The 22,388-nt window shown below is 59.3% G+C and overlaps 1 protein-coding gene across 1 annotated transcript; it reads left to right on the forward strand.

The window, feature by feature from the left end:
* Positions 1-7: 7 nt before the first annotated feature.
* FHOD1 (formin homology 2 domain containing 1) lies at positions 8-21,571 on the forward strand. Its single transcript, XM_026034435.1, has 22 exons — positions 8-184; positions 7,907-8,013; positions 8,202-8,266; positions 11,054-11,121; positions 11,515-11,620; positions 11,790-11,884; positions 12,381-12,492; positions 13,283-13,377; positions 13,499-13,642; positions 13,903-14,153; positions 14,478-14,585; positions 16,833-16,999; positions 17,273-18,180; positions 18,449-18,601; positions 18,798-18,980; positions 19,201-19,320; positions 19,546-19,707; positions 19,863-20,053; positions 20,272-20,464; positions 20,558-20,726; positions 20,858-21,034; positions 21,296-21,571. Exons 1-22 carry the CDS (start codon positions 14-16, stop codon positions 21,376-21,378), a joined length of 3,828 nt encoding a protein of 1,275 aa, XP_025890220.1. The 5' UTR covers positions 8-13; the 3' UTR covers positions 21,379-21,571.
* Positions 21,572-22,388: the final 817 nt, after the last annotated feature.

Consider the following 22,388-nt stretch of genomic DNA (forward strand, 5'->3'; position numbering starts at 1 on the left):
CGGCGGCGGCGCCATGGGCGAGGCGGCCGTGCCCTGCCGGGTGCAGTACCTGGAGGACGCCGATCCCTTCGGCTGCGGCAGCTTCCCGGAGCCGCGGCGGGCGCCCGTGTTCGCCGTGGCCGAGGCGGAGGCGCTGGGCGCGCAGCTGCCCGCGCTGCACCGGCTGCTGGCCGCGCCGCTGCCGGTGAGAGCGCGCGGGCGCCGGGATGGGGGACGGGGAGGAGGTGCGGGGTGGCACCGCCGCGACGGGCACGGGGCGGCGGGCGGGGAGCGGCGGCTCTCCGTGAGGGTCGGGGATGGCACCGTGGGAGGTGGCGCTGGGGCGGGGGTCGCGGGTTGGGGGCTTGTGGTGTCTTGTGTGGCTGGGGGCTCCTGCCGTGACACAGGGCCCGGCACTGGGACCAGGTGGTGCAACTGTGCGGGTGCCTCGTCGCGGGGCAGCTTAAGTGTCGTCACCACCCTAAAATATAACCCTGGTGGCGGCCAAGTGAAGCGGGTTCAGCCTGTCGCCAAGGCAGGGGCACATTCTGCTGGTTTGGGTGGAGGGGACAGTGAGGAGCGGAGCTGCCCCCGGAGCTGCGTCGTCCCCAAAACATCCCTCGTGCCCCTGCGCTGCCAGGAAAACAGGTGCTTCATGGAGCAGCATCAATCCACAGTGCTGCGCTCAGGCTCCGGGCCTGGGTCTGTCCTGGGTGCCCAGGTCATGTCAGGGACCTCCTGCTTTCCACAAGGAACTGGATCTGCTTGTGAGYAGCTCTGCCGGCAGCACAGCGCAAAGGGAGCAACGACTCGAGAAGACAGTTGTGACCTGCAGGCTGCCAACAAGCAGGGGATGTCTTGGACCCRTTGCCTGCAAGGAAGGAGGGTTTGGAGAGTGCATCAGGACAGGACTTGCCCACGCTCACATTGTGGCAGGGCCCTGAGGATGGGGACGTGGCCCCTGTCCGGGGAGACGACTGCAAACGCGGGCAGAGCCGCAGGGATACGTGAGCCCCCRCTGCAAAGTGGCCATCCTGGGTTAGACCCGTTGCTCTTCCATGGGAGGTCCAACGTCAGTGTCCGCACGCTTGGGAAGCAGCGACAACGGCTTTGTCCCTGTCGTGTTGCCACAGCCTCCCTTCCCATGCCGGCTGCCGGTGGGATGTGACCAGCGCTGAGCCTCGTCTGCTTCAGGTGCCCGGCGTGGGGACAGCGGTGGCCTCGGGGACCCCTCTGAGTGCTGTGCAGCCACTGGGTGAGCAGTGACCTGCTGCAGAGGGACAAGGAGATGGTGTCTCCGAGTGTCACCCGCGTGCAGCCCCGTTCTCTGCCGCAGGAAGGAGCAGCCAGCAGGAAGGGTGGAGGCTGCAGCGGTGCTGGTGCCCTGCTGGGGACGTGGCTGCCGCCCCTGGGCTCTGGCGACGGCCAAACATTTCTGTTTTGCATCTCGCGGGGCTGAAGGCAAAGGGAGCAGAAGGCGGCAGAGGAGGCAGATTCCCTTCCTGGAGCTGTAGCTGGAAAATGGGATAACAGAAGGGGGAAACAGGCTCCCTACACCGGCTCTCTTTGCCAGGAGAGAAGGGACTAGCTGCAAGGGACCTTTAATGGCCCCAAATGTACTCGGTTGAATGTGGCCCTTCGTTTTTCTTGGAGCAAGGCGGCGGCTTCTTGTGTTGTCACAGTCAGGGGATTTTTAGCCAGTGACTCCACGGACGTTGTTTGGGCACAAAAAGCCCAAGACGTGACGGACGGAACCAACTCAAATTTCAGGCATGCGTCCTCCTCCCTGGGCAGGAGCCATCTGTCATGGGATCGCTCTCCTCAAAGGCCAGAGCCACCGTGGGTGACATCAGAAGCTGAATCGGAGAGGTCCCCCAAGGCAGGAGAGCTGTGTCTGGAGAGATGTGTTGGATGTGAGGCTAACGGGCTCCCTTAGGGTTGAGGCTCTGCTCCCTACATATGGCCAATGCCAGGTGCTTCTACCCAAGTTTTCCACAGAGCACAGAGTTTTCCTTGGCAAAGTGCTGGAAAGGCTGCCAGGACCTTGCTCCGGGCTTATAAACAGAGTTCTTGTCCCATGGATGCGAGGAGGACCATGCAGCGGGACAGCTGTGACATGTCCTGATGTGACACCAAGGGAATCGGGACTAGGGCTTGCAGGAGCTGATGTCCYAATGACGAGCGTCTTGCCATGGGCACCTGGATCTGTGTCCCATGGAGCAAGGCTACCTGAGCTGGCGCTGGCGGTCCAGATTAGGAGCTGTCACTCTGGAGGCTGCACAGGCCTCCTTGCCCTGGCGCYGGCTCCCGAAGGATTTATCCCTCTGGACATGCCCGTTGTGCCAGGTAATGCTTGGAGCGCCRTGACTCGGGGCGCTAAAATTAGCAAACGAATTAGCCCGATTTTCCTTTCCTTTTTAGCACTTGTTCTGAAAATGCAGGTGGCCCCAGCCAAGGCTGGAGCTGTTCCGAGCTGGGCACGCTGGCTCTGGAGAGCCACCACCCTGCTGCCCAGTGGCTTCCAGGGGATTTGGTGACAACAGGCGGGAAAAGGTCAGGATCCCCGACCATCCGGGCACAAACGAGGTCCTGCAGCAACGTTCCTCACCTTTGGGCCAGTGAAGTTGTTCCCTAAAGGAGTGAGGCCGCAAGCTGGCACGTGCTCCGGGCTGGAGCTGCATCGTTGCAGGGAGCTTCTTGCGTGGTCGATGCAGTGCATCCTTCTGGCCGTCACCTCCTGCTCCCTTTAGGGACGCCCTAAGGACTTTGTCTTCCTGACCGGGACCTGATGGCTTTTTCATGCTTTCCGGAAAGCACATTCATGCCTGAAATATCTTCCCACTTTATTTTCTATAGCGGCCAGCCGTATTGTTCTGGTTTGAGCCGATAATCACTCTTCTATTTATTTATTTTTGAAGTTTCCAGCGTTTCTGTAGTGCGTTTGGGTGGCATACCCTCGATGTGCTTTGGGTGCYTCCTAACCCCAGCTAGGCCACCCAGTTTCACCCATCCCCTTGCTCTGCCAAGACCACTGTGCTCTGTGCTGGCCCTGCTATCTCTGCATCTAGGGATTTTTCCAAACAATTGCAAGCCGGAGCCGGCCGGAGCCTTCCTTCCCCCCCGGAAACCTGGGGAAGAGCAGACGACTTGGTGCGAGAGGTCGCGTTTCCCCTCGAGGAAAGCGAGGAGCGGAGGGGTTGGAACCATCAGGCTTCCCAAGAGGTCCAGGTTGGACATGAGCGGCTGGAGGAGGAGACGGCAGCATCTCCTGAACGCGGTGGTGGAGAGCAACGAGAAGCAGCAACGTCTCCATGCAAAAGCAACAGAGGAGAAGCGGCCGCTTGCAGCCCTCCTGGAGGACCCGCTTCCAGAGCGGCCGGCAGGATGACATGCGTCCGGTCGGACGGATGATGTACATCCCGGCGGGTGGCTGTGGAGTCATTGAGTCAACACAGCATTCCCGGTAGCCTTTCGATGCCTTGCAAGCTGCAGAGCCGGGGAATTAGYGGCGTCCCTGCTCATTTACTACGTTGAAACAGTTCCTGCTGTGTGCTGTTAAAAATTTAGAGCCGACTCTTGCAGCACAGCAGTTTTTGCTGCTCCTTGGTCRCCTGCTCCTGGGACACATCGCAGGATCCCTGCCCGGGGGCTCAGGCCACCCGTTGCAGCTGCAGTTGCTCCCATCCATCAGGCAGGAAAGGGCAGGAGGCCGTAACCGAGCGGTCCAGCCATGAACACCCTCGCAGGAGGCATCGTCCTGCTCGGTCTTTACTAAAATAATACACGCTGCTTCTTTGGCTCAGCTGGAAACCTCCCGACCCTCCCGTGCTATCCCGTAGCTGCAGAGTCCAGTCTGTCTCGGTGTTGGAGCCAAGACAGACTGGTTTCCTTCTGCCTCAGGACACGTACTGTGCTGCATCAAGGTGATTTCTACTTGTATTTGAAGCATATATCATCTTGGATATAAGAAGTGAATGTCCTAAAGGTGTTTGTCTGATGGTATAGGAGCGATGGAGGCTGCAAGTATCTCCACAGGGCTCTGGCATCTGATCATACTTTAGGCCATACAAAWTTCATCGTGAACAGGCTTCATGGTCACATAAACTGTGAGCCCAGGTGCATTTTGGAAGGACAGGGAAATGCATGGGATGCCCAGGCGTTTTTGAGTCTCAGGTGCCTTGTGGTCARCAGTGCCCTTGTTCTGCCTCAGCTGGAAGAAAGAGTAAGTATTTGGSTGAACTCCCCAAATCCTTCCGAGAGAAGCAATGTGGCGGATCTCCATGTGCATCGGACCTGGCTGAGGAGGCATCTCCACATCAAGGGTTGATCTCGGATTGTGCTCCAAGGGTTGAGGCAGCCAGAGAACTGGCCGGATTGTTAGAGTTTCCCAACTTCATATCCCCATGAAGTTGGGAAACTTGTTGCTGAAGGAAGAGAAAGTGTTAGAAAGGCACAGAAGTGCTTCCTTTCCCGTCAGATAAACACAAAAAAAAAGGATGTTTGCTGTATGTCCTCAGGGCATCTTCTCAGCCTGGTGAACCCCATGCCTTGCTGCGATAGAGCCGCGGCAGGAAGGGGATGGAGATGTTGTGGGCAGGCCTAGATGGGGCCGGTCCCTTTCCTGCCTTGCCTGGGAGCTTCTTCCTTCCTCTGCTATCAGGACAGCTCCCCGGAGCTGCGGCGCGTGGTGACATGTGGGGACAGGTTGGCCAGAAGCAGCAGGGATGGGGGTGACCGGGGCCATTCAGAGCCCTGAGATGCGTCGCCTGCTGGAAGAGGGCAAGGAGCCAAAGGCAGATTCCTTGCCCTGGAGGCACAGGGGGAACAAGTCCCGGCGAGTCCTGCGTGCCGCCACATCAGTGCCCTGCCTGCTCCCCAGGGCACGGGGCGGCTGCTGCGGCGTCTTCTGCTGCTCGGGGCCTTCTGCGATGCGCAGAGCCGCAGCCGTTCAGCTGGGCCCCAGGGCCCTTCGATTAACCGGGGAGAATATGAATGAGCCTGACTTAGGCGGGCCTCGCTTACTCAAAACGGTGACTTTTGCAAGGAAATGCATCACTGTTCCTCGTGAGAAGAGGAAAAAAAAGTGACCAAAATGCTGTGTAGTCATAGGCAATGTGGGACCCGCAAGGGGGTTGGAAGTTACTGAGGTTTGGAGAGTCCCTGCTCACGTGGGGTAAGAAACCAGCACAGATGAGGTCTCCAGGAAGCACAAGGCTCCTGCGTCTGGGGGTTTTTCTCTTGATCCCAGCCCAGGGCTGGCTCTTCCCCATCAGCTGCCTGAAGCTGATGGTCACTTATGAGCAGCCCCAAGCTGGTTTTGAAATGCGTCCCTGTGATGTAGGGCTGATGCATATAGAAAGCAGCGTGACACAGGAGGCATTTTCTTTGTGGAACAGCTTGGTTTGGGGCTCCAAAAGAGCCAAGAGAAGCCAAGAAACCCTTGCAGGGTCTCATTTCTTGCTCCATGATAGTGTTGAAGTTCAGGGGCCACGATGACCTTCCTGGCTTTTGCCCAGGATCATCATTTCTGCTGGCTTCCATGGGGGCTTGGTGTGAGCAAGACAGGCCTAGGAAGGCAGATGGGGTGTCCTGGGCTTGAGGATGGAGACCTGGACTTATTCTAAGCTTGTGCCTGCACTTCTTAGTGCCAGCCTAAGACAGTTCAAGGTGGTCCAAGGAGATGGCTGGTTTAGTTGATTGGCCCACAGGTTTGTRGGCCTCTTGTTTGGGCTCTCCAGGAGGCGGTGGTGATTCTGCTTTCTGARCACAGCAGCCCTTGATGCTGGGCAGCTCTTCCTGGGGAGATGGGGACACCTGGGGGAGGATGTGGCTCTCCTAATTCTGCAGAGGGCCTTGCTTGAGCAAGCTGTTGAGATGCCAGTCAGCAGGAGAAAGTTCAGCTCATTTTAGATGTGTCTGTTGGTCAGCCTTGGCTGTRGAGACATCTAGACAGGCTTAGGTGGAGATACCTCCATTGTGCGTGCCCACAGTTTGGGGAGGACAGTACTGCAGGTGTTCCCTGAGAACTCACTTGCCGGTTACGTGTGTTTTCTCTGTGTGTCTTCTTCAGGCTTTGCGTGTGCTGGTCTGATCGGGGAGGCCTGAGCACTTCCACCTTCCTCGTGCTCCAGGTTGGAGAGGTGCTGCTATCAGTACCTGTGGCCCAAACACGCTGTCCCCAGCAGGGTGATCACCAGGCTGAGGCCCAAGTCTTGCAAGGCTTTGGTGCAGACCCTTTGACACCTCTTCAGACCTTGTCCAAGGGCCTGGGAGCAACCCCACTGCAGGCTCCTGGGGTGGTCAGTGCTCTCCAGTGCAGGAAGGGCTCCTCGGGCAGCCCGAACCTGGAACAGCTCGTCCCCATCTCAGCCTGAGGGTGAGCATCCGAACCCGGGGCTCCGCTTTTGGATCATCCCTGGCGGGAAGCTCCGCCGCTGCCAAGCTCGCATGGGAAACTCACAGCTGCATTCCAGGGGCCTGGCCTCCCAGCCAGCTGGGACACGGAGCTGGGTCCCAGGAGGAGGGGTAGACATTAACTCTGCCTTGCCTGGCCTTTGGCAGCCCCACAGAGCTGGTATTTCTCTGTCGGAGCTGTGTGGGAGCTGCCACTTGCTGTGTTTGACTGGAGCTGGCACCGGCTACATGCTCCCTGACCGTGGAGAGGTGCAGAAAGGTCCCCCAGGAGAGGACAACCCTTGTGCAGGTCTCCAAGCCAGCGATCTCCATCAGTGATACTCCAACCCATGGCCACATTGCTCACGTGCAGGGGCTCTTGCATCAAGGCWGGTGTGGGGTGCCCCTGCTTTGGTCCCCTGCAACGGGCTGCAGGGCAGCAGCAGCTCTGTGGGCTCTCAAGGCTGTCTCCAAGTGCCAGCTGGAGTTGTGCTCCTCCTGCAGTGAGAGCCTTGTGCAATCTCGTAACCCAAGAAACCGGGATTTTAATGGCAAACAAACAGAGCGAGGTGCAGGAGCTGCATTCAGAGTTGCCCAGCACTGGCCTTTGCCGAGGGGATCCTTGGCTTTCCTTAAGCCCAAGGAGTAGGGGGGCAGTTGAAGATAGAGGAGCTGTGGTCTTCAGCATGTGAGCTCCTCAGTCATGCAGGTTTCTGTAATTAGGGCCTGGGAAGGGATGTATTTTTGGAGGGCTGAGCAGCCCCCTTTCTCTCCTCCATGTGCAGCAAGTGCTGTTAGGGAGGGTGCCCTCGCCTTACCCTAGCCTGGCCTCAGCCTGTGCTCTCCCTCCCTGGCATAGCAGCCAGATGAGCTGGAGGCTGAGTCAGGCCTGGTGAGTCACCCGCTCCTGCGCCAGGCCTGGCTTGCAGCTGGGTCTGGCTTGGGCCTGGCTTGGGCCTGCCCRGGGCCTGCAGAGCTCTGGGTGCTGGGACACCCGTGCAGGACTTGCTCTGCTGTGGGGTCTCTGAAGGTCTTGGAATGTGAGGAACTTGGTGACTGGGGCACTTTGTGAGTGCTGTGCAYGGTGGCCTGGGCACCTAGATGGTCAGTGGAGACTGTCTGTACAGTCAGAGGCGAYTCATCTGCCCCATAAAGTAATCACCCTTGGGAGGAGGTAAACTGGAGCTTGGTGGATCAGATGTGTCAGCCTCCAGCATCATCTCCTGGGCTGGAACAACTGTGTCCTTTCCAAGCAGGGTGGGACTCATGACCATGGGGCACTTGAACCTGACACTCAAGACCAGAGTGGGAGAGAGTCTCAGGCAGGTTCAGCGCTGAACCTGAGGGCCCTGGGAAGWGCTGGGGCAGCAGAAGTGCAGGCAGGAGCCTTGATGGGGTCGCTCGCTTCCTTCAGGAGTCMGAGCTGGGCTGTGGGGAGGGATGTGTCCGCAGCTGCCCGCACCAGGGGCACCTGGGGGTGCTGGGCACGCAGGCACAGGTGCTTCCTGCTCACATGGACTGTCTGTTTCTCCAGCTGGAAGACTGCACCCTGCAGGTTTCGCCATCCGGACACTACCTGGACCTTGATTTGTCCTTGCTGGAGCAGAAGGATGACCTGGAGGGGTTCTACGAGGAGGTCAAGTGAGTGATGCGAGGCAGCAGGGCCCATGGACCCTCCGGTGATGGCTGAGGGTGGGCACGGAGGTCCTGTGGGTTGCTGCCACAGCATGCAAGTGCCCGACCCTGGGTGCTGGGGTGAGGAGCTGGGCAGGGCCGTGGTGGGGAGATGGGGGCTCTGCACCTTCACATTGCGTGTCCTCTCATCCCAGAAAGGGAAGGCGACCGACTTTGATTCTGCGCACGCAGCTCTCCGTCCGAGTCCATGCCATCATCGGTGAGTCCGGGGGTGCCCCATGAGCCCTGCTGCACGACCACCCAAACTGCCCCCCCAGCTTGATGGGGCACCCATGGGTTAATTCCTCCGCCCCTGGAGATCAGAACTTGCTCTCCTTAGGCTGGGAGCCAAAGGCTCCCACACTACAAGTCTTCTGGGTCATTGAGACAAGCTCTAAATTTAGCCTCAGAGAACACAAACAAGTAGCTGGTGCCGGCAGAAAGCCCTGCTGCTGCTTCAGGCATCCTGTTTGGAAAACCAGCAAAATACTTGGAAGTCTCGAGTCCTTCTGACTGTAGCATGGGAAAAATAAAAAAAAAAAAAAGAAAAGAGCCTTTGATTGGAGTGTCACCAAACAAGCCTCAGCTGGTCACAGCAGTCTGCAGCCTGTCTGAGCAGCGACCGCGGACACCGGGACACATGTCAGGGAGAAGATCCCTGCCTTGCCCAGGAGCCCTCGCTCCACCCTTTGCTCCTTACCGCCGCTGATGCCACGTGGGGCCAGGGTAGCTGGTTTTGGGGCAGGCACGCGGGTTTGTGCCTGCTGGCTCTCCTCTCCCTCTCAGCCCCGCAGCATCTCGCGTGCTGGGGCTCCTTGCTGCGCTCTGCCCTGCTGTCCCCAGCACGTGCTCCCCTTCCTACCCTTGCAGGAAGGCTGGGGTCACGGGGCTTGCTCTTTGCTCGTGGTTCCCAGGCTCCGGAGGAGCTCCAGGCTGCTCTGCTTTCCGTCTCCCCCAATGCAGCGGAGGCGGCGGGTGCCGGCACCGCGTGTTTTGCAGAGCCGCTCGCCAGCATGTCTTGAAACCTCCCTCATCAGCTTGTTTTTGTGGCCCGTTATTTTGGCTCCTGACCCACATAACTCAGGATGCTGCCGAGGAGATGAGCCAGATTCGGCCTTCGGAGCAGGAAATCGGGAGGAAACCAGCACCGCAGCTATGAGAGCAAAAGCAGCTCTGTGCGCTGGGCACCGCGGTGCGCTGGGAGAGGCRGGGGCCGTGGCCCGCAGCCCAACGAGCCTCCTTGGGCTGATTCAGCACCCAGCACCGGGCAGAGGTTTCCAAGCTGGCCAAGGAAAACACGGGGCTGCACAAGGCCACGGGGCACCTCAGGCCGGGCGYGCTCTGGCCACGGGCAGCGCTGGGCGCCTGCGCTGCGCTCGCTGCCCTCTCCAAGTGGCCTCCTGCAGGCCGGGGGCTCTGCTGTTGTCCCCAGGCAGCTGGCGTCCAGCACCCCTGTCTTGGACCCCTGTCTGTTCACCAGGCAGCAGGCAGGACCTTCCAGAAGCTATCCCATCACCGGAGCTTCCATGGGCACAAGGGGCACCTTTACTCCCGTCACATGCTGAGTCACCTGCCACATCCTTGCAGGTGGCTCCAAGGTGCAGCTTGGAGCACTACAAGGTGCTCCAGGGTGCAGCTAGGCACTACAGCTCCTGGAGGAGCCCTGCATSTGGCTTGGGAGCTCCATCCACATTTGGGGGTTCTCTTCCCAATTGCAGGTGCTCTCTGCGCCCATCCTCGGCTCACCCCTTCCCCGAGGCATCCCGTGCATTGCTGTTTCCACCTCATCCTGCCCCGTTCTGCAGCCTGCTGCTGCTCTGGTGCATGTAGCCTCTTCTTCCTTCATGGTTCCTGAGCTCCCCCTGCCTTTCCATGATATTAGTTTTGGTGACTCAGGATTGCCAGTGAAGTGTGACAGTGCTGACAGCTCCGTACTGTGGACTTTCGCTGTGATTAGTCAACGCATCAAGGGAGTCTGCCCACTCTTCTTCGATCTAGGTGACTTAGTCCAGTTATCCCTCCTGCTGTCCATATAGGTTTGATTTATTTATTTTTGCCACAACTATATGTTCAATGTGTTCATCTGCTTTGTCTGGTGGTGTTTCCATGACTGGGACAGCCAGCAGAGTCCAGAAACCTTCTGGCCATGGGACAAAGCCAAAGATGATGCTGCAGAGTTGCCCGTTGCCCCAGGCAGGGTTGGGCATCCCTTGAAATTCTTCCTCTTTCCAAACCTCCCATGGGCCTTGGCAGACTCCAGGAGCATGGAGATGGGGAGGAGCAAGGACGTTGTCAGCCAGAGGATGAAGCTCAACATTCCTGGTGCTGCTCCCCATAGGCTGCACCCATGGGTGCCCCSCTGCTGCCTTGCTGCTCGGCTCTGGGCAGCACAGCCTGGGTGTCTGGCACTGTCATTCCCAGTAGCTCATGCCATCCYCAGGGCACCTCCTGGGACATCCCGGCTTTGGGATGGACGCCCAGGACGGATCAGGGCTGCCCGGGCGGTGAGGGGCAGTTAAAAGCAGTCTGCATCTTGTCCAAGTTCCCGTTTCGGTTCCGCACAGGAAACCAGAGGGGATATTTATGTCATTGCTGGCAGAAAAGAAAATAGGGGGGTTGTGGGGGCTGGGATAAGGTCATTGTGGAGCTGCAGCTGCTTCCTCCCTGCCAATTTACTGTATCTCCCACCTCCAGGCCTGGTGGCTGTGGAGGAGCAGTGGGGCGATGGGACAATCTCCTTGCAGTGCTGGGAATAGCTAAACGCATGAGGACTTAGCAGAGCTATAGATTCCAAGGATGCTGGAGGAGCTGGTGCCTACATTTTGGGGGCCTTCCAGAGGGAAGCATGGTGGGGGTCTGCGTGTCCAGCCATGGAATAGTTGGTGCTCCGAAACCACCTTCCTTGAGCAGCCACTTCCAGTTTCAGGAAGCTTTCAGAGCCCTGCTGTGGTGATCCGCTCCATGGAGGTCCCCATCAGTTGACACCATCTCTCTTGTTCCCCTCCAGAGAAGCTGTACAACTCCCAGGGGCCGGAGCTGCGGCGATCCCTCTTCTCCCTCAAGCAGCTCTTTCAGGTACGCTCTTCCCAAGGGCCTGGAGCTTCCTGGCATCTGGGCAATTCTCCTGGGCAGTACCAAGGTGGGCAGCCACAGGGGTGGCTTCGCCAGCTCCTCCGTGGTGTGCGCTGCCCTCGGGCTGGTGGCATGTCCTGCCTCCCAGGGCTGGGGCCAAAGTTGGCCCCTTGGAGTCACGAATAGGACATGTGGGATTTGGGACTCCTCTCTTTCGCCATCCTCTTTTCCGAGATTCAACCCTTGTTTTTTGGAGCAGGATGCTCAGCTAGGATGCTCATGTGCCTAGTAAGCTCCAAATGGACCGAGGGGACCTGGCCTGTCCCCTATAACCTCCATGCATTTCAGGGGAGTGGGATGGCAGCCCCATGATGACGTGCGTGCTTTGTTCCTCAGGAGGACAAGGACCTTGTGCCAGAGTTTGTCAACATGGAWGGGCTGACGTGCCTGATCAAAGTGGGGGCAGAAGCTGATCAGAACTACCAGAACTACATCCTCCGGGGTGAGTGTTTGRCCCAGCAGTGCCCAAGGGCTGTCTGTGGGCTGGGCATGTTGCTCTACGTGGGCCCTAGCACCTCAAAAGCCAGAGGAGGGAGGCTGGCACTTCAGACAGGGAGTCCATCTGGGCTACCCTGTGTGTGGCTTGGCCCTACCTGTTCTTCACCTTGCAGCACTGAGCCAGATCATGCTCTTTGTGGATGGGATGCAGGGCGTCATCAACCACATTGAGACCGTCCAGTGGCTCTACACGCTCTCCGGCAGCCCAGTAAGTGCCTGCTCCCTGGGAGAACTGGCTGTGCCTGCTGCTGTGTCCTCTTTTTGCCATCCCTTCCCAGCCTCCCTGCCTGTGGCTCCAGGGATAGCCCATCCGTGTTCCATCGCACCACCCCTTGTGGGATTTACCCCCCTGCTGCCCTCACATGGGGTTTAGCGGCTCATCACCTCCACGTCCTTGCTGAGTCCTGCTCCCACCCGCCCTGAGGGCATCATCTAGAGTCTCTGAAGTGCCCCTTCCCCATAGCACTGTGCTCCTGCCCTACAAGACAACCTCCAAGTGCCTTCCCAGGGCCCATTTGCTCTCAGGAGGGTGACTGCAGGGCTGGAGCCCTCCAGAGCTGTGACTTGCCTGCAGAGCCACCAACAGCAGAGCCTGGGCACAGCATCCCCATGCCTGGCTGTGCCACCCATGCTCACATGCCGCTGGGCTCATGGTTGGGCAAGGGGGCACTGGCAGCTCCTCCAGCTGCCTTGCCTCCTCCCAGTAYCGCCTGGTGGTGAAGATGGCGCTGAAGCTGCTACTGGTGTTCGTGGAGTACACGGAGCCCAACGCCCAGCTCCTCATCCATGCTGTGAACACCKTGGATCAGGCAAGAGGTGGGTGCAAGAGCCCAGCTTGCCCTGCTGAGGGCTGCTCACCCTGCAGAGAGCCGTGCCAACCTGGGGGTGGTGATGGCCAGGGTGCCTCTGTGCCAGGACGTGCCAGCTGTGATCAGTGTGGCACAGCATCTCGATCAAGAGCACAGGCGGCTCATGCAAAGGCACAGAGCCTCCGGGGACAAGCATGGGTCATGCTGTGGTGCATCTGCCAGCCTGTGTGTGGCATGTGAGAAGAGAAGGCTGAGAGGGGATCTGATTAATATGTATAAGGACATGAAGGGGGAATGTAGGGAGGAAGGGGCCAAGCTCTTCTCAGTGGTGGCCAGCGACAGAACAAGGGGAAATGGATGTAAGTTGAAACCCAGGCAGCTCCATCTCCATGTGAGGAAGAACTTCTTCACTGTGAGGGTGCCAGAGCCCTGGCACAGGCTGCCCAGGGAGGCTGTGGAGTCTCCTTCTCTGGAGATCTTCCAAATCCGCCTGGATGCCACCCTGTGCCCCGTGCTCTGGGTGTCCCTGCTGGAGCAGGGGGTTGGACTGGATGATCTCTAGAGGTCCCTTCCAACCTCAACCATCCTGCRATTCGGTGATACTGTGATGTGGTGCAGTCTACCAGGAGTCCACTGGCGGGGCCAGGGCAGAGAGAGAGGCCCGGGGTGATGGGTGCAGGCACTTGGGGGAGGGTGCAGCATGCTGCCTTCCAGCTGGGTTCCCGATGGCACCAAGGGGCTGGCACCCCCACACCTGGGACGCATGTGCCACCTGCGTGTGCCGCTCTCCCTCACAGGCACGTGTCCGTGGTCAAACCTCATGGCAATCCTGGAGCAGCGCAACGGAGCTGACACAGAGCTGCTGGTGTTCGCCATGACRCTCATCAACAAGGTCAGGGCTTCGCTCTCTTCCCAAAAGCCTTGCTTCCCAAAAGCCAGTGTCATCCCCAGGCTCGCAGTGGGGCTCAGCACCATAAGCACGGTCCCAGCTGGTTCCTTCTGATCCTGCTCAGACGCTGGCTGCCCTCCCAGACCAGGACTCCTTCTATGACGTGACGGACTGCCTCGAGCAGCAAGGCATGGAAAGAGTGGTGCAGCAGTACCTGAGCAGCAAGGGCACCGACCTCGACCTGAAGCAGCAGTTCCTGCTCTATGAAGTGAGCGGCACTTCCTCCTGTGACACCTTGCATGGTACCCGGGTGCCCAGAGGGTTGGGTGTCCCTTTGGTATTTTATTTATCACTAGTATCCAGGGCCTGGCAGCAGCCTGGCACGAGCTGAGGCTCTGCCCAGCTCGCTCTGTGCCAACAGCTCTACCCAACTCTTCGTTAGGACATGGAGAACATGGGTGGGTGGCCCCTGGGAGGACTGTGTGGGGGATSCGTGGCTCCTGCTTCAGCCCCATGTCCGCCTCGCAGAGTGCCCTCAAGCTGGAAGACGGCGTCGAGGAGCCGCAGCCGGGGGGACGCAAGGAGCGCAGGAAGACGGATGAAGGGCGGCGCGGGTGGCGCTCCCAGGGCAGCGGAGCAGAGCCCAGCTCTGGCACCGGCTCCCCAAGCACCAACCATGAGGTCCAGCAGCTGCTGGAGTCTCCCAGTGACGTGAAGAAGCCCCCCGCTGAGGACAGCCAGGCTCCCCTGGGGACGGATGAGCCGAACAGCCCGTCAGGGTGAGTGTGGCTTTGGGGATCCATGGGGAGGACGTGTGTGGGAGCAGGCAGCGAGCTAGCCCTAGGACCCTTGGCCAACCAACAGGGTGCATTGGGACATGCTGGGGTGCAGGAGTGCAGGAAAGCTAAGGAGTCCCACTAGCTTGGACACAGTTGGCCACCAACTGCCTGCAGGTCTACTCTTCTTTGTGCTCTTGGTTCCTCATTTCCTGGGGACTCAAGGGTGCTCAGATGAGACATGAGGAGCTGTATCAATGTCCACTATCATGGATGGTGGTGAGGAGTCCCTTGGCACAAAGCTCTCAGTGTCACCTCATCTTCTAGGACCTCCAAGAGCATCTACAACAGCACGGCCAGCATGTGCCTGGCACTGTCCTCGCCTCCAGCCGAGAAGGAGCAGCCGCTGGGCCTGGGCGAGAGAAGCATTTACAAGTAAGCAGCCAGGAGAGGATGCAGCCCACAGTGGAGCCCTGACCCAGGACATGCAGAGGGAGGAGGAGTCCACCTGACGTTGTCCCCGCCGGGTTGTGTATGGGGCTCCCAAGAGGGTCGGGCAGGGCAAGTGCTAAGGGATGGGGAGGCAGTGGGATCTGCGCAGGCCCCATGCCTGGAAAGAGATGTGACATAAGGGGCCATCTGCCCTTCAAGAGAGCAGAGAGGGTCCTGCTTCCCTCAACGCGACGTCCTTGAGCCCCTGCCGCCAGTTTGGCTCAGCAGGCTGCCCAAGAAGAGCGATCTGAGGAGAGAAGGTGGTGGTAGAGCCTGCTGGGAGCACTGCTGCCTGCCCCCTCTGCAAGGCCTTCTGCTTTGCAACACTGGCTCTGCCTCTCACCCTTTATGGCCAAAACGTGCTGCAGCTTGGGAGGTTGGGGTTGGGAAGGTAGGTCMTGGCTCTTCTTCAGCTCTTGCTCCCGCTCTAGCTCTTTCCCTCTTATTCCTCCTCTCTGGTCCTGCTGATCCTCTCCTCTGCCCACTCTTTCTTSTCTTTCCTTTTGCAGGCTGCACCAAACAGCCCCTGCGTGGTAAGTGCCTGGGCTCTGCGTGTGTGGGTGRCTCCTCCTGGCCTGCTGCTCCTGGGCTAGTGCGAGCCGGGACCTGCCCCATGCTGCTTCCCACTCCCACCTCCTTTCGCCCTCAAGGMGTTTGCATGGAGGGCTCCCATCCGCAGCCCTCTCTCCTTGTCAGGGCTGCCACCCTCGGCAGGGCAGGCAGACCCCGCTCTGTCCCTGGCAGATGGCTACCATCATCCATGAGAGCCTCCCAGCAGCAGGCTGAGCTGCCCCAGCACAGGGAGACGGGTACCCATCTCACCAACATTGAGTGCCCCTTGATGTCCAGACGGGAGGTTGTTCCCCTGGGGCTCCCCTGGCTTGTGGTGCTGTCCGCAAGACCCTGGGAGGTGTCCACAGATGGTGGGGTCAGCGGGGACGATGGAGCTTGAGGTGTGTTGGCATGGCGTGGGGTGAGGGCAGGGTTGGGCTGTGGGGCTGGCAGGCGTGAGGATCTGCTCCTGGGAGATGCTCCGCTGCTCAGCGCTGGCTCGGCCCTGTGGTGCTGCAGGATGGGCGCATGCGGAAGGCACGAGCCGTGGTGGGGCTGCTGACAGCGGGGGCTAACCCCTGTTTTCCCTCAGGCGGGAGGATGCCCCATCCTTGCATGGGGACAAGCCCATTCTGAGGAAGTTTGAGTAAGTAGGGGCATGCGTGTGTCTCTACGCRTGTGCTTCGTCAACCTGGAGCCCAGCCAGACCCTGCAACCCTTCAGGTGCTGGGTGGGCAAAGAATGAGATGCAGGAGGGTCCCCCAACAAGTTTCAGCCTGCTGGGCCATGGATGTATCCCCAGGATCCTGCTTCTTGGACCTGATTTTGGATGAGGGCTGCAGTGAAGCCCAGCTCCTCAAGGGTCTTGGGGCCAAGGGGTATCTGCAGGACTCAGCTTGTGCAGACTGGGCGCCGTGCTGCGTGCCACCCGCTGCAGCTTCCCCAGGGCCTGAGCCCTGGTTGGTGGCAGCACCGGGGATGCTGGGCAGGATGCTGCATCCCTGCCACTGTGGTGCCTTGCTGCCTAAAGGGCTTGGAGAAGATAGGGAAAGATGCAGAGGAACCATGCGGATGAACCATGCAGGCCTTTTTCTCCCCATGGTAAATGGTCCAGCTAGGTTGTGCCTGGTGCAGTGGCCCCCAGAGACTCAGCAATGTGTGGGCCAAGCAGAAAGCTGGGTGCTGCATGAGACAGAAGAGGACSCTGGGTTTTGCTGGGCTCTGTGACACGGTGTCCATCCAGCCCTGCTGGCAGCCAGACCTTCAGCAGTGCTGCGTGCATAAAATGTGCTTCATTCCCAGTTGCCCGAGGGGAAAACATTGGCTTGGGACAGCAGGACACCTGGTATGTTGGTGCCCCACAGATGTAGATAGGGGTAGCTGTGCCTCTGCAGTGTGTCCCACCACCAAGGGTGAGGTGCTGTGCCGCCAATCTGGAGCTGAGTTTGTGCTTGTGTGTGCAAGGAGTGTCTGTATCATCCCATGGTTTGGCCAGCAGTGGTGATCTGGACTGCGCCTTGCTGTGGAAGTGTGAGGGTTTCTTGCAAGGCGGGGTGGTGTGGCTTGTCCCATCCCGTTCATCCCGTCCCTGGCTTGCTCTTGGTCAACATCTGCCTCTGTTTGGCATTTTGTTTGTAGAGCTCGCTTTCTGGAGAACTTGGCAGCAGCCCAGAAGGAGAAGATCTCTTCCATGACCAAAGGAAGACTCGATATCCTCAGCGATGCTACGCAGGAGCATCCTCTTGCTCTTGCTTGGGATGGGAACAGGAGCGTTGCTGAGCGTAGCACGGAGCCACATGGCAAAAGTATGTGCAGGGCTGGGGGTGACATGAACGTAGCCGTTCTCTATGGGCCCATCAGCATCACTGGGGCAGATCTTAAAGTCTCCTCTTGGTGCCAGCGCCCTAATGATGAGTGAGCTGTTTAGGTGCTGGGAGGATCTCTCTCACCCATGACACTCTGTGTGCCAGGGTCTAAGCCCAGTCCCACCAGGGAGCCAGCCCCAAGTCTACGTTTTGCCCAGCAGCACCTTCCTTCACCATACAAATTGTCTCACCCCTTTTCCCATCTCTCTGCAGGGTCCTGGGCGGGCCAGCAGGATACCCCCGACTCCTGCAGTGCCATCTCCTCCGACACCAAGTTTATGCTGGATATGCTATATGCTAAAAGTTCCTCAGAGCCAGGACGGGAGCAGGTCTTCCCCACGGGGCCAATGTCCCTCCAACACCAGGACAAGGCAGAGACGGAGGCTGAAGATGTTGAGGGACACGGCCACCAGGAACAGGATAGCACACGGCTTCACAACAGGGCTCCAGATGGGCCTGTTGCCAATGCCCATGCTCTCTTGGCACGGGCCATGTCAAACATTGATGTGGAGACCCACACAAAGAAAATGGAGAACACATTGATGACACCCATCAAAAAGGACTCGGAGCTCACTTGGGAGCGCCTGGAGGCCTGCCCTGTGCAGCTAAAGATCAAGGACTTGGACTTCACTGACCTGGGGGAAGAGGAAGACTTTGATGTCCTGGACACAGGGTCCATAACTAATGGCTCCTTCCATCCTCATGGCATTGAGGCAGCGAGTGCTGGAGCCCTCATGGCTCCCCCTCCACCTCCTGTGATCCCTGGCTGCCCTCCACCGCCACCTCCACCTCCTGTCATCCCTGGCTGCCCACCACCTCCACCTCCACCTCCTGCAGCCCCTGGCTGCCCTCCACCTCCACCTCCACCGCCCACCATCACCAGCTGCCCTCCACCGCCACTGGGGCCTCTGGGCTCCTTGGTGACAGATGGCCCTTCCCAGGCTAAAAAGAAGAGGACAGTGAAGCTCTTCTGGAAGGAGCTAAAGCAGCTGGATGACACCGCGGGGCCAGGCAGGTTTGGCCAGGGGACACTGTGGGCATCTCTGCAGAGAGTTGAGGTCAATGCTGACAGACTGGAGCATCTTTTTGAGTCCCGATCAAAAGAAGTGCCAGCTTCTAAGGTACCAGCAAGTTTATAGGCAGCTGTGGGTGGATTTGTGGGCATTGGGGGAAGGCTGTGTTAGGTCCTGTGGGGCCCGGGGACCCTGGCTCCTATGCATGCACTGTCACTACTAATCAATCCCATGGATGGTGCCCTCAGTCCAGAGGCAGGTGGTGGGCAGATCTTGGCTTGCCACCAGGCCCCTAGCCTGCCTCCCTTGCCCATGGCATTGTCATGAAGGTAAAGCCTTCATCTGGCTCTCAGCCTGCATCTTCTTCTCTTTGCAGAAGGCAGTCGATGGGAAGAAGGTGGTGGTGGTGTTGGATCCCAAGAGGAGCAACGCCATCAACATTGGCCTCACGGTGCTGCCTCCTGTGCATATCATAAAAACAGCTGTGCTCAATTTTGACGAGTTTGCAGTCAGTAAGGAAGGGATCGAGGTGAGCATGGCAGGATCTCTTCCCTTCCAGGGTCATCACGTGGGTTGTCATGTGCGTTATCCCTGCTGATGAGGTGGGCTGCGTGCTACAATGCCYGTCCTGCCAATGTGGTACCATGCAGATGAACAGCTTGCCATTCTCTTTGGTGACATGTGATACCTTAGGAGTCTGACAGATCTTTTTTTGCCTGCCCTAGAAAATCCTGACCATGGTCCCAACAGAGGAGGAGAAGCAGAAGATCCAGGAGGCCCAGCTGGCTAACCCTGATGTGCCTCTGGGGTCCGCAGAGCAGTTCCTACTTGCCCTCTCTTCCATCAGTGATCTCACAGCAAGACTCCAGCTCTGGGCTTTCAAGCTGGACTATGAGAGTCTGGAGCAGGTATGGAGCAAGGCCTCGTCTCCTCTCAACCCAGCTCTGGGGTGAGCTGGGTTGCTGGGGGACAGCAGTCACATCTGCGCGTGGGTGGCACTGTCCTGCCCAAGGACAGGCTGCAGGTCCCCAAGGGAAGGTGGGTCTGGCTGGTGGGAGGTGGCTGTCCTCATGGGCAAGAGCTGAAGCAATGGGAGAGGGGTTTTACTTTGCACTCTTTGTCATCCAGGAGATTGCAGAGCCTTTGTTTGACCTGAAAATGGGCATGGAGCAGCTGGCCAAAAATCACACCTTCAAATGCATCTTGGCCACACTACTGGCTACGGGCAATTTCCTAAATGGCTCCCAGGTGAGGAGCAGGATGTGGGCCTGCTTGAGCTCATAAGGGAATGCAAGGTCTGTCCAGTCTGAATACTGTAGGAGGAGGACTGATCCTAGTGCTTAAGAGGGAGCAAAATTTGTCTGGGAGGGCATCTCCTGCAGGGGTGGCATGGGTGCTGGCAGGAGCCCAGTTGTTCCATGCCATCTGTGGGAGGAAGGCTGGAGGGYTCTCCTGAGTCCATTGGGGTTTCAGAGCAGAGGCTTTGAGCTGGGCTATCTGGAGAAGGTCTCAGAGGTGAAGGACACGGTGCACCGGCAGTCCCTGCTCTACCATCTCTGCCAAATGGTGGTAGAGAAGTTCCCGGAAACCACGGACCTCTACTCGGAGATTGCTGCGATCACCCGCTCAGCCAAGGTGAGCCTACAGCCCTCACCCCTGCTGGCGTCCTCCCCCTGGCTCTGTCGTTGCTGTGACTTGGCAGGGTGAGGATGCGCATCCCGCGCTGCGCAGCTGGCCGGGCYCCCCGCCTCAGCACAGGGTGCCCGACAGCTGGGGTGCTCATCTCCCAGATCGACTTTGATGAGCTGGCCAACAGCCTGGTGCAGCTGGAGCGAAGGTGCCGGGCATCCTGGGACAACCTCAAGGTGATCACCAAGCACGAGACCAAGGCGGTGCTGAAGAGCAAGCTGACCGACTTCCTCAAGGACAGCACCCAGCGCATCGTTGTCCTGAAAGTCGTGCACAGGCGTGTCCTCAACAGGTCAGTCACTCGGTGGTGTCCTGGGAATGGAGGAGGGACACCTAGGTGCTGGGACACACAAGGGAGTGGTGGTGTCTGACCCTGCTCTACCCCAGTGAATGCCCTGCGCAGCCCAGGGGTCCATCCAGGTGAGGGTCAGTTCTGGGGCACCCATGGGTCTGTCCATGCCAGGGATGGTGATGCCCCCGGTATGACCAACAGCCCCCACATCACGGCAGGTTTCACTCCTTCCTGCTGTACCTGGGCTACCCGGTGAGCGCTGCACGGGACGTGAAGGTGACTCTCATCTGCAAGCTCCTGAGGGAGTTTGCCCTGGAGTACCGCACCTGCCGGGAGCGCGTCCTGCAGCAGCAGAAGAAACGAGCCGCACACCGGGAGCGCAACAAGACGCGGGGCCGGCTCATCACCGAGGTATGGGGCCGCTTGGTGGTCACCACATTGCCCTGGCAGGAGGCAGGTACCAGCCACCCACCTCCCTCATACCGGTCTCTCCTCCTGCTGCAGATGGAGAAATTCTCCGGTGTTACCAGCAACACGGAGACCGCCTCACCGCCTGCAGTGGTGTCCACCAGCCCTGAGCAGTGGGAGCAGGCTGAAGCAGGCCATGAGAGCATGAAGAGCATGCTGATCTCACCTACGGAGGCGCCCGCACGCCGCAGCCGCGCCAGCCGGGGTAGGAGTGAGCTGGGRCTGGGAATGAGGGTGGCAGAGTAAGGAAGTGGGAGCTGCTCAGGGAACAAGGCTCAAGGGATGCCCTGCTATCTGGATGTGGCTGATGTTGGTGTCCCCATGTCCTTCACCTAGGGACAGGGCAAACCACCCCAACCCAGGGCTCCCCAGCCCAGGAGGACGTTCCCAGCTCCCCCGACGATGCCTCCGATGAAATTATGGACCGCTTGGTCAAGTCCGTCACGCACAATCCCAACCCTCGTCCCTGTGCCAACAAGGAGCGCAAAAGGTCCCGCGGCAATAGGAAGTCCTGTAAGTCAACGTGGTGGCAGACACCGTGTCCTAGCCCCACTCTCTCCCTGTCTCCTTGCTCTGTCCCATCTCAGTGTCCCAGTCCCTGCACTCTGTCCTGTCTCCATTGCCATGTTCCCATACTCTGTCCTGCCTCTGTGTCCTCTTCCCTGCCTTCATACTCTATCCCATCTTTGTGTCTAGGTTCCTGTGGTCTTTCCCTGTTGTGGGAGGTGTGAACAGGGTCTGTTGGCATGGTCTAAAGTTCTTCTTTTCCCACAGTGAGGAGGACCCTGAAGAGCGGGCTCAGTGACGACTTGATGCAGGCGCTGGGCTTGGGGCAGGCGCCCGGCATGGACGTTTGAGGCAGCCGGGGGAGCAGAGCGCGCCGCCAGTGCTGGGGCTCCCACTGCTCCCCTTCTCAGCTGCCAGGCCTGCTTTGGTACCCCAAGGGCAGGACACGGCCCTCTGCCAAGTGCTGGGCCAGCACTGCTGCACCTGATGCCACCAGCGATGCGCTTCCCAGGGCCAACACAGTCTGCACCCGTGGCCTGACCTTGCTTTTCCTCCGTGGCCTTGAGCTCCAGGAATTTTGGAGGGCCGCATGGGAGTGATGTCCCAGGAGCTGCCGCAGAGCACCTGGAGCCTGCATCTAGCGTAGACGATGGAGGACGGCGTGCGCTGCGTGACATGGCTGCGGCCACGAGCTCAGGGACCGAGTGCGTGCACGTTGAGGCTCAGGGTTTGCTTTCTGAAGAGTATTAGAGGGGGCAAGGGGCTGGACCCAGACCCTCTGCAGAAGGTGGGTCTGGCCCAGGGCCGCTGTGGCAATAAAGTAATGACACTGCTGCTGGCTGGCGTGGGTGTTTTTTGCCCTGGCACGTGGGCTGGAGGCAAAGGGGCTCTTGAGGATGCAGGTCCACCAGAGACAAGGGGAGAAACAGAAGGGTCAGTGCTCCCTCCAGCACCCCACAAGGGCAGCAGGGCATGGGATGTGCGTTGCCTGTGGATGTATCTGCTGCTGGCCGCATGTCCTGGGATGGGAGGCTGGTCCTAAGCCCCCCGTGCCCTGCAGGAGTCACRGGGAAGGCAGGGCAGCCTCCCCTGAGGCAGTTCCCTTGTTGCCCTCCTTGTGCCCAGCCTTGGCAATGGTGCCCGTACTGGTGTGTGCTGGGGCTGGCCTGGCAGGAGCCCCGTGTTGATCTGCCTCCTGCCTGCAGACCACGCTGCCATGGAAAACTGGAGAGGCCGCAGTTGTGGTGGGAGTGCAGCCAGCACCACGACGCTTCCAGCGCCCCACGGCACGGCAGGAACTGCTGTGCCAGGTCCCGCTGCCCACACCGGCCTGGAAAGGGCAGCCTCCGTTTGACCCATG

The sequence above is a fragment of the Nothoprocta perdicaria genome, unplaced genomic scaffold (genome assembly GCF_003342845.1).
Source record: "Nothoprocta perdicaria isolate Ctin4 unplaced genomic scaffold, notPer1 scaffold_143, whole genome shotgun sequence".
NCBI classification, from domain to species: domain Eukaryota; kingdom Metazoa; phylum Chordata; class Aves; order Tinamiformes; family Tinamidae; genus Nothoprocta; species Nothoprocta perdicaria.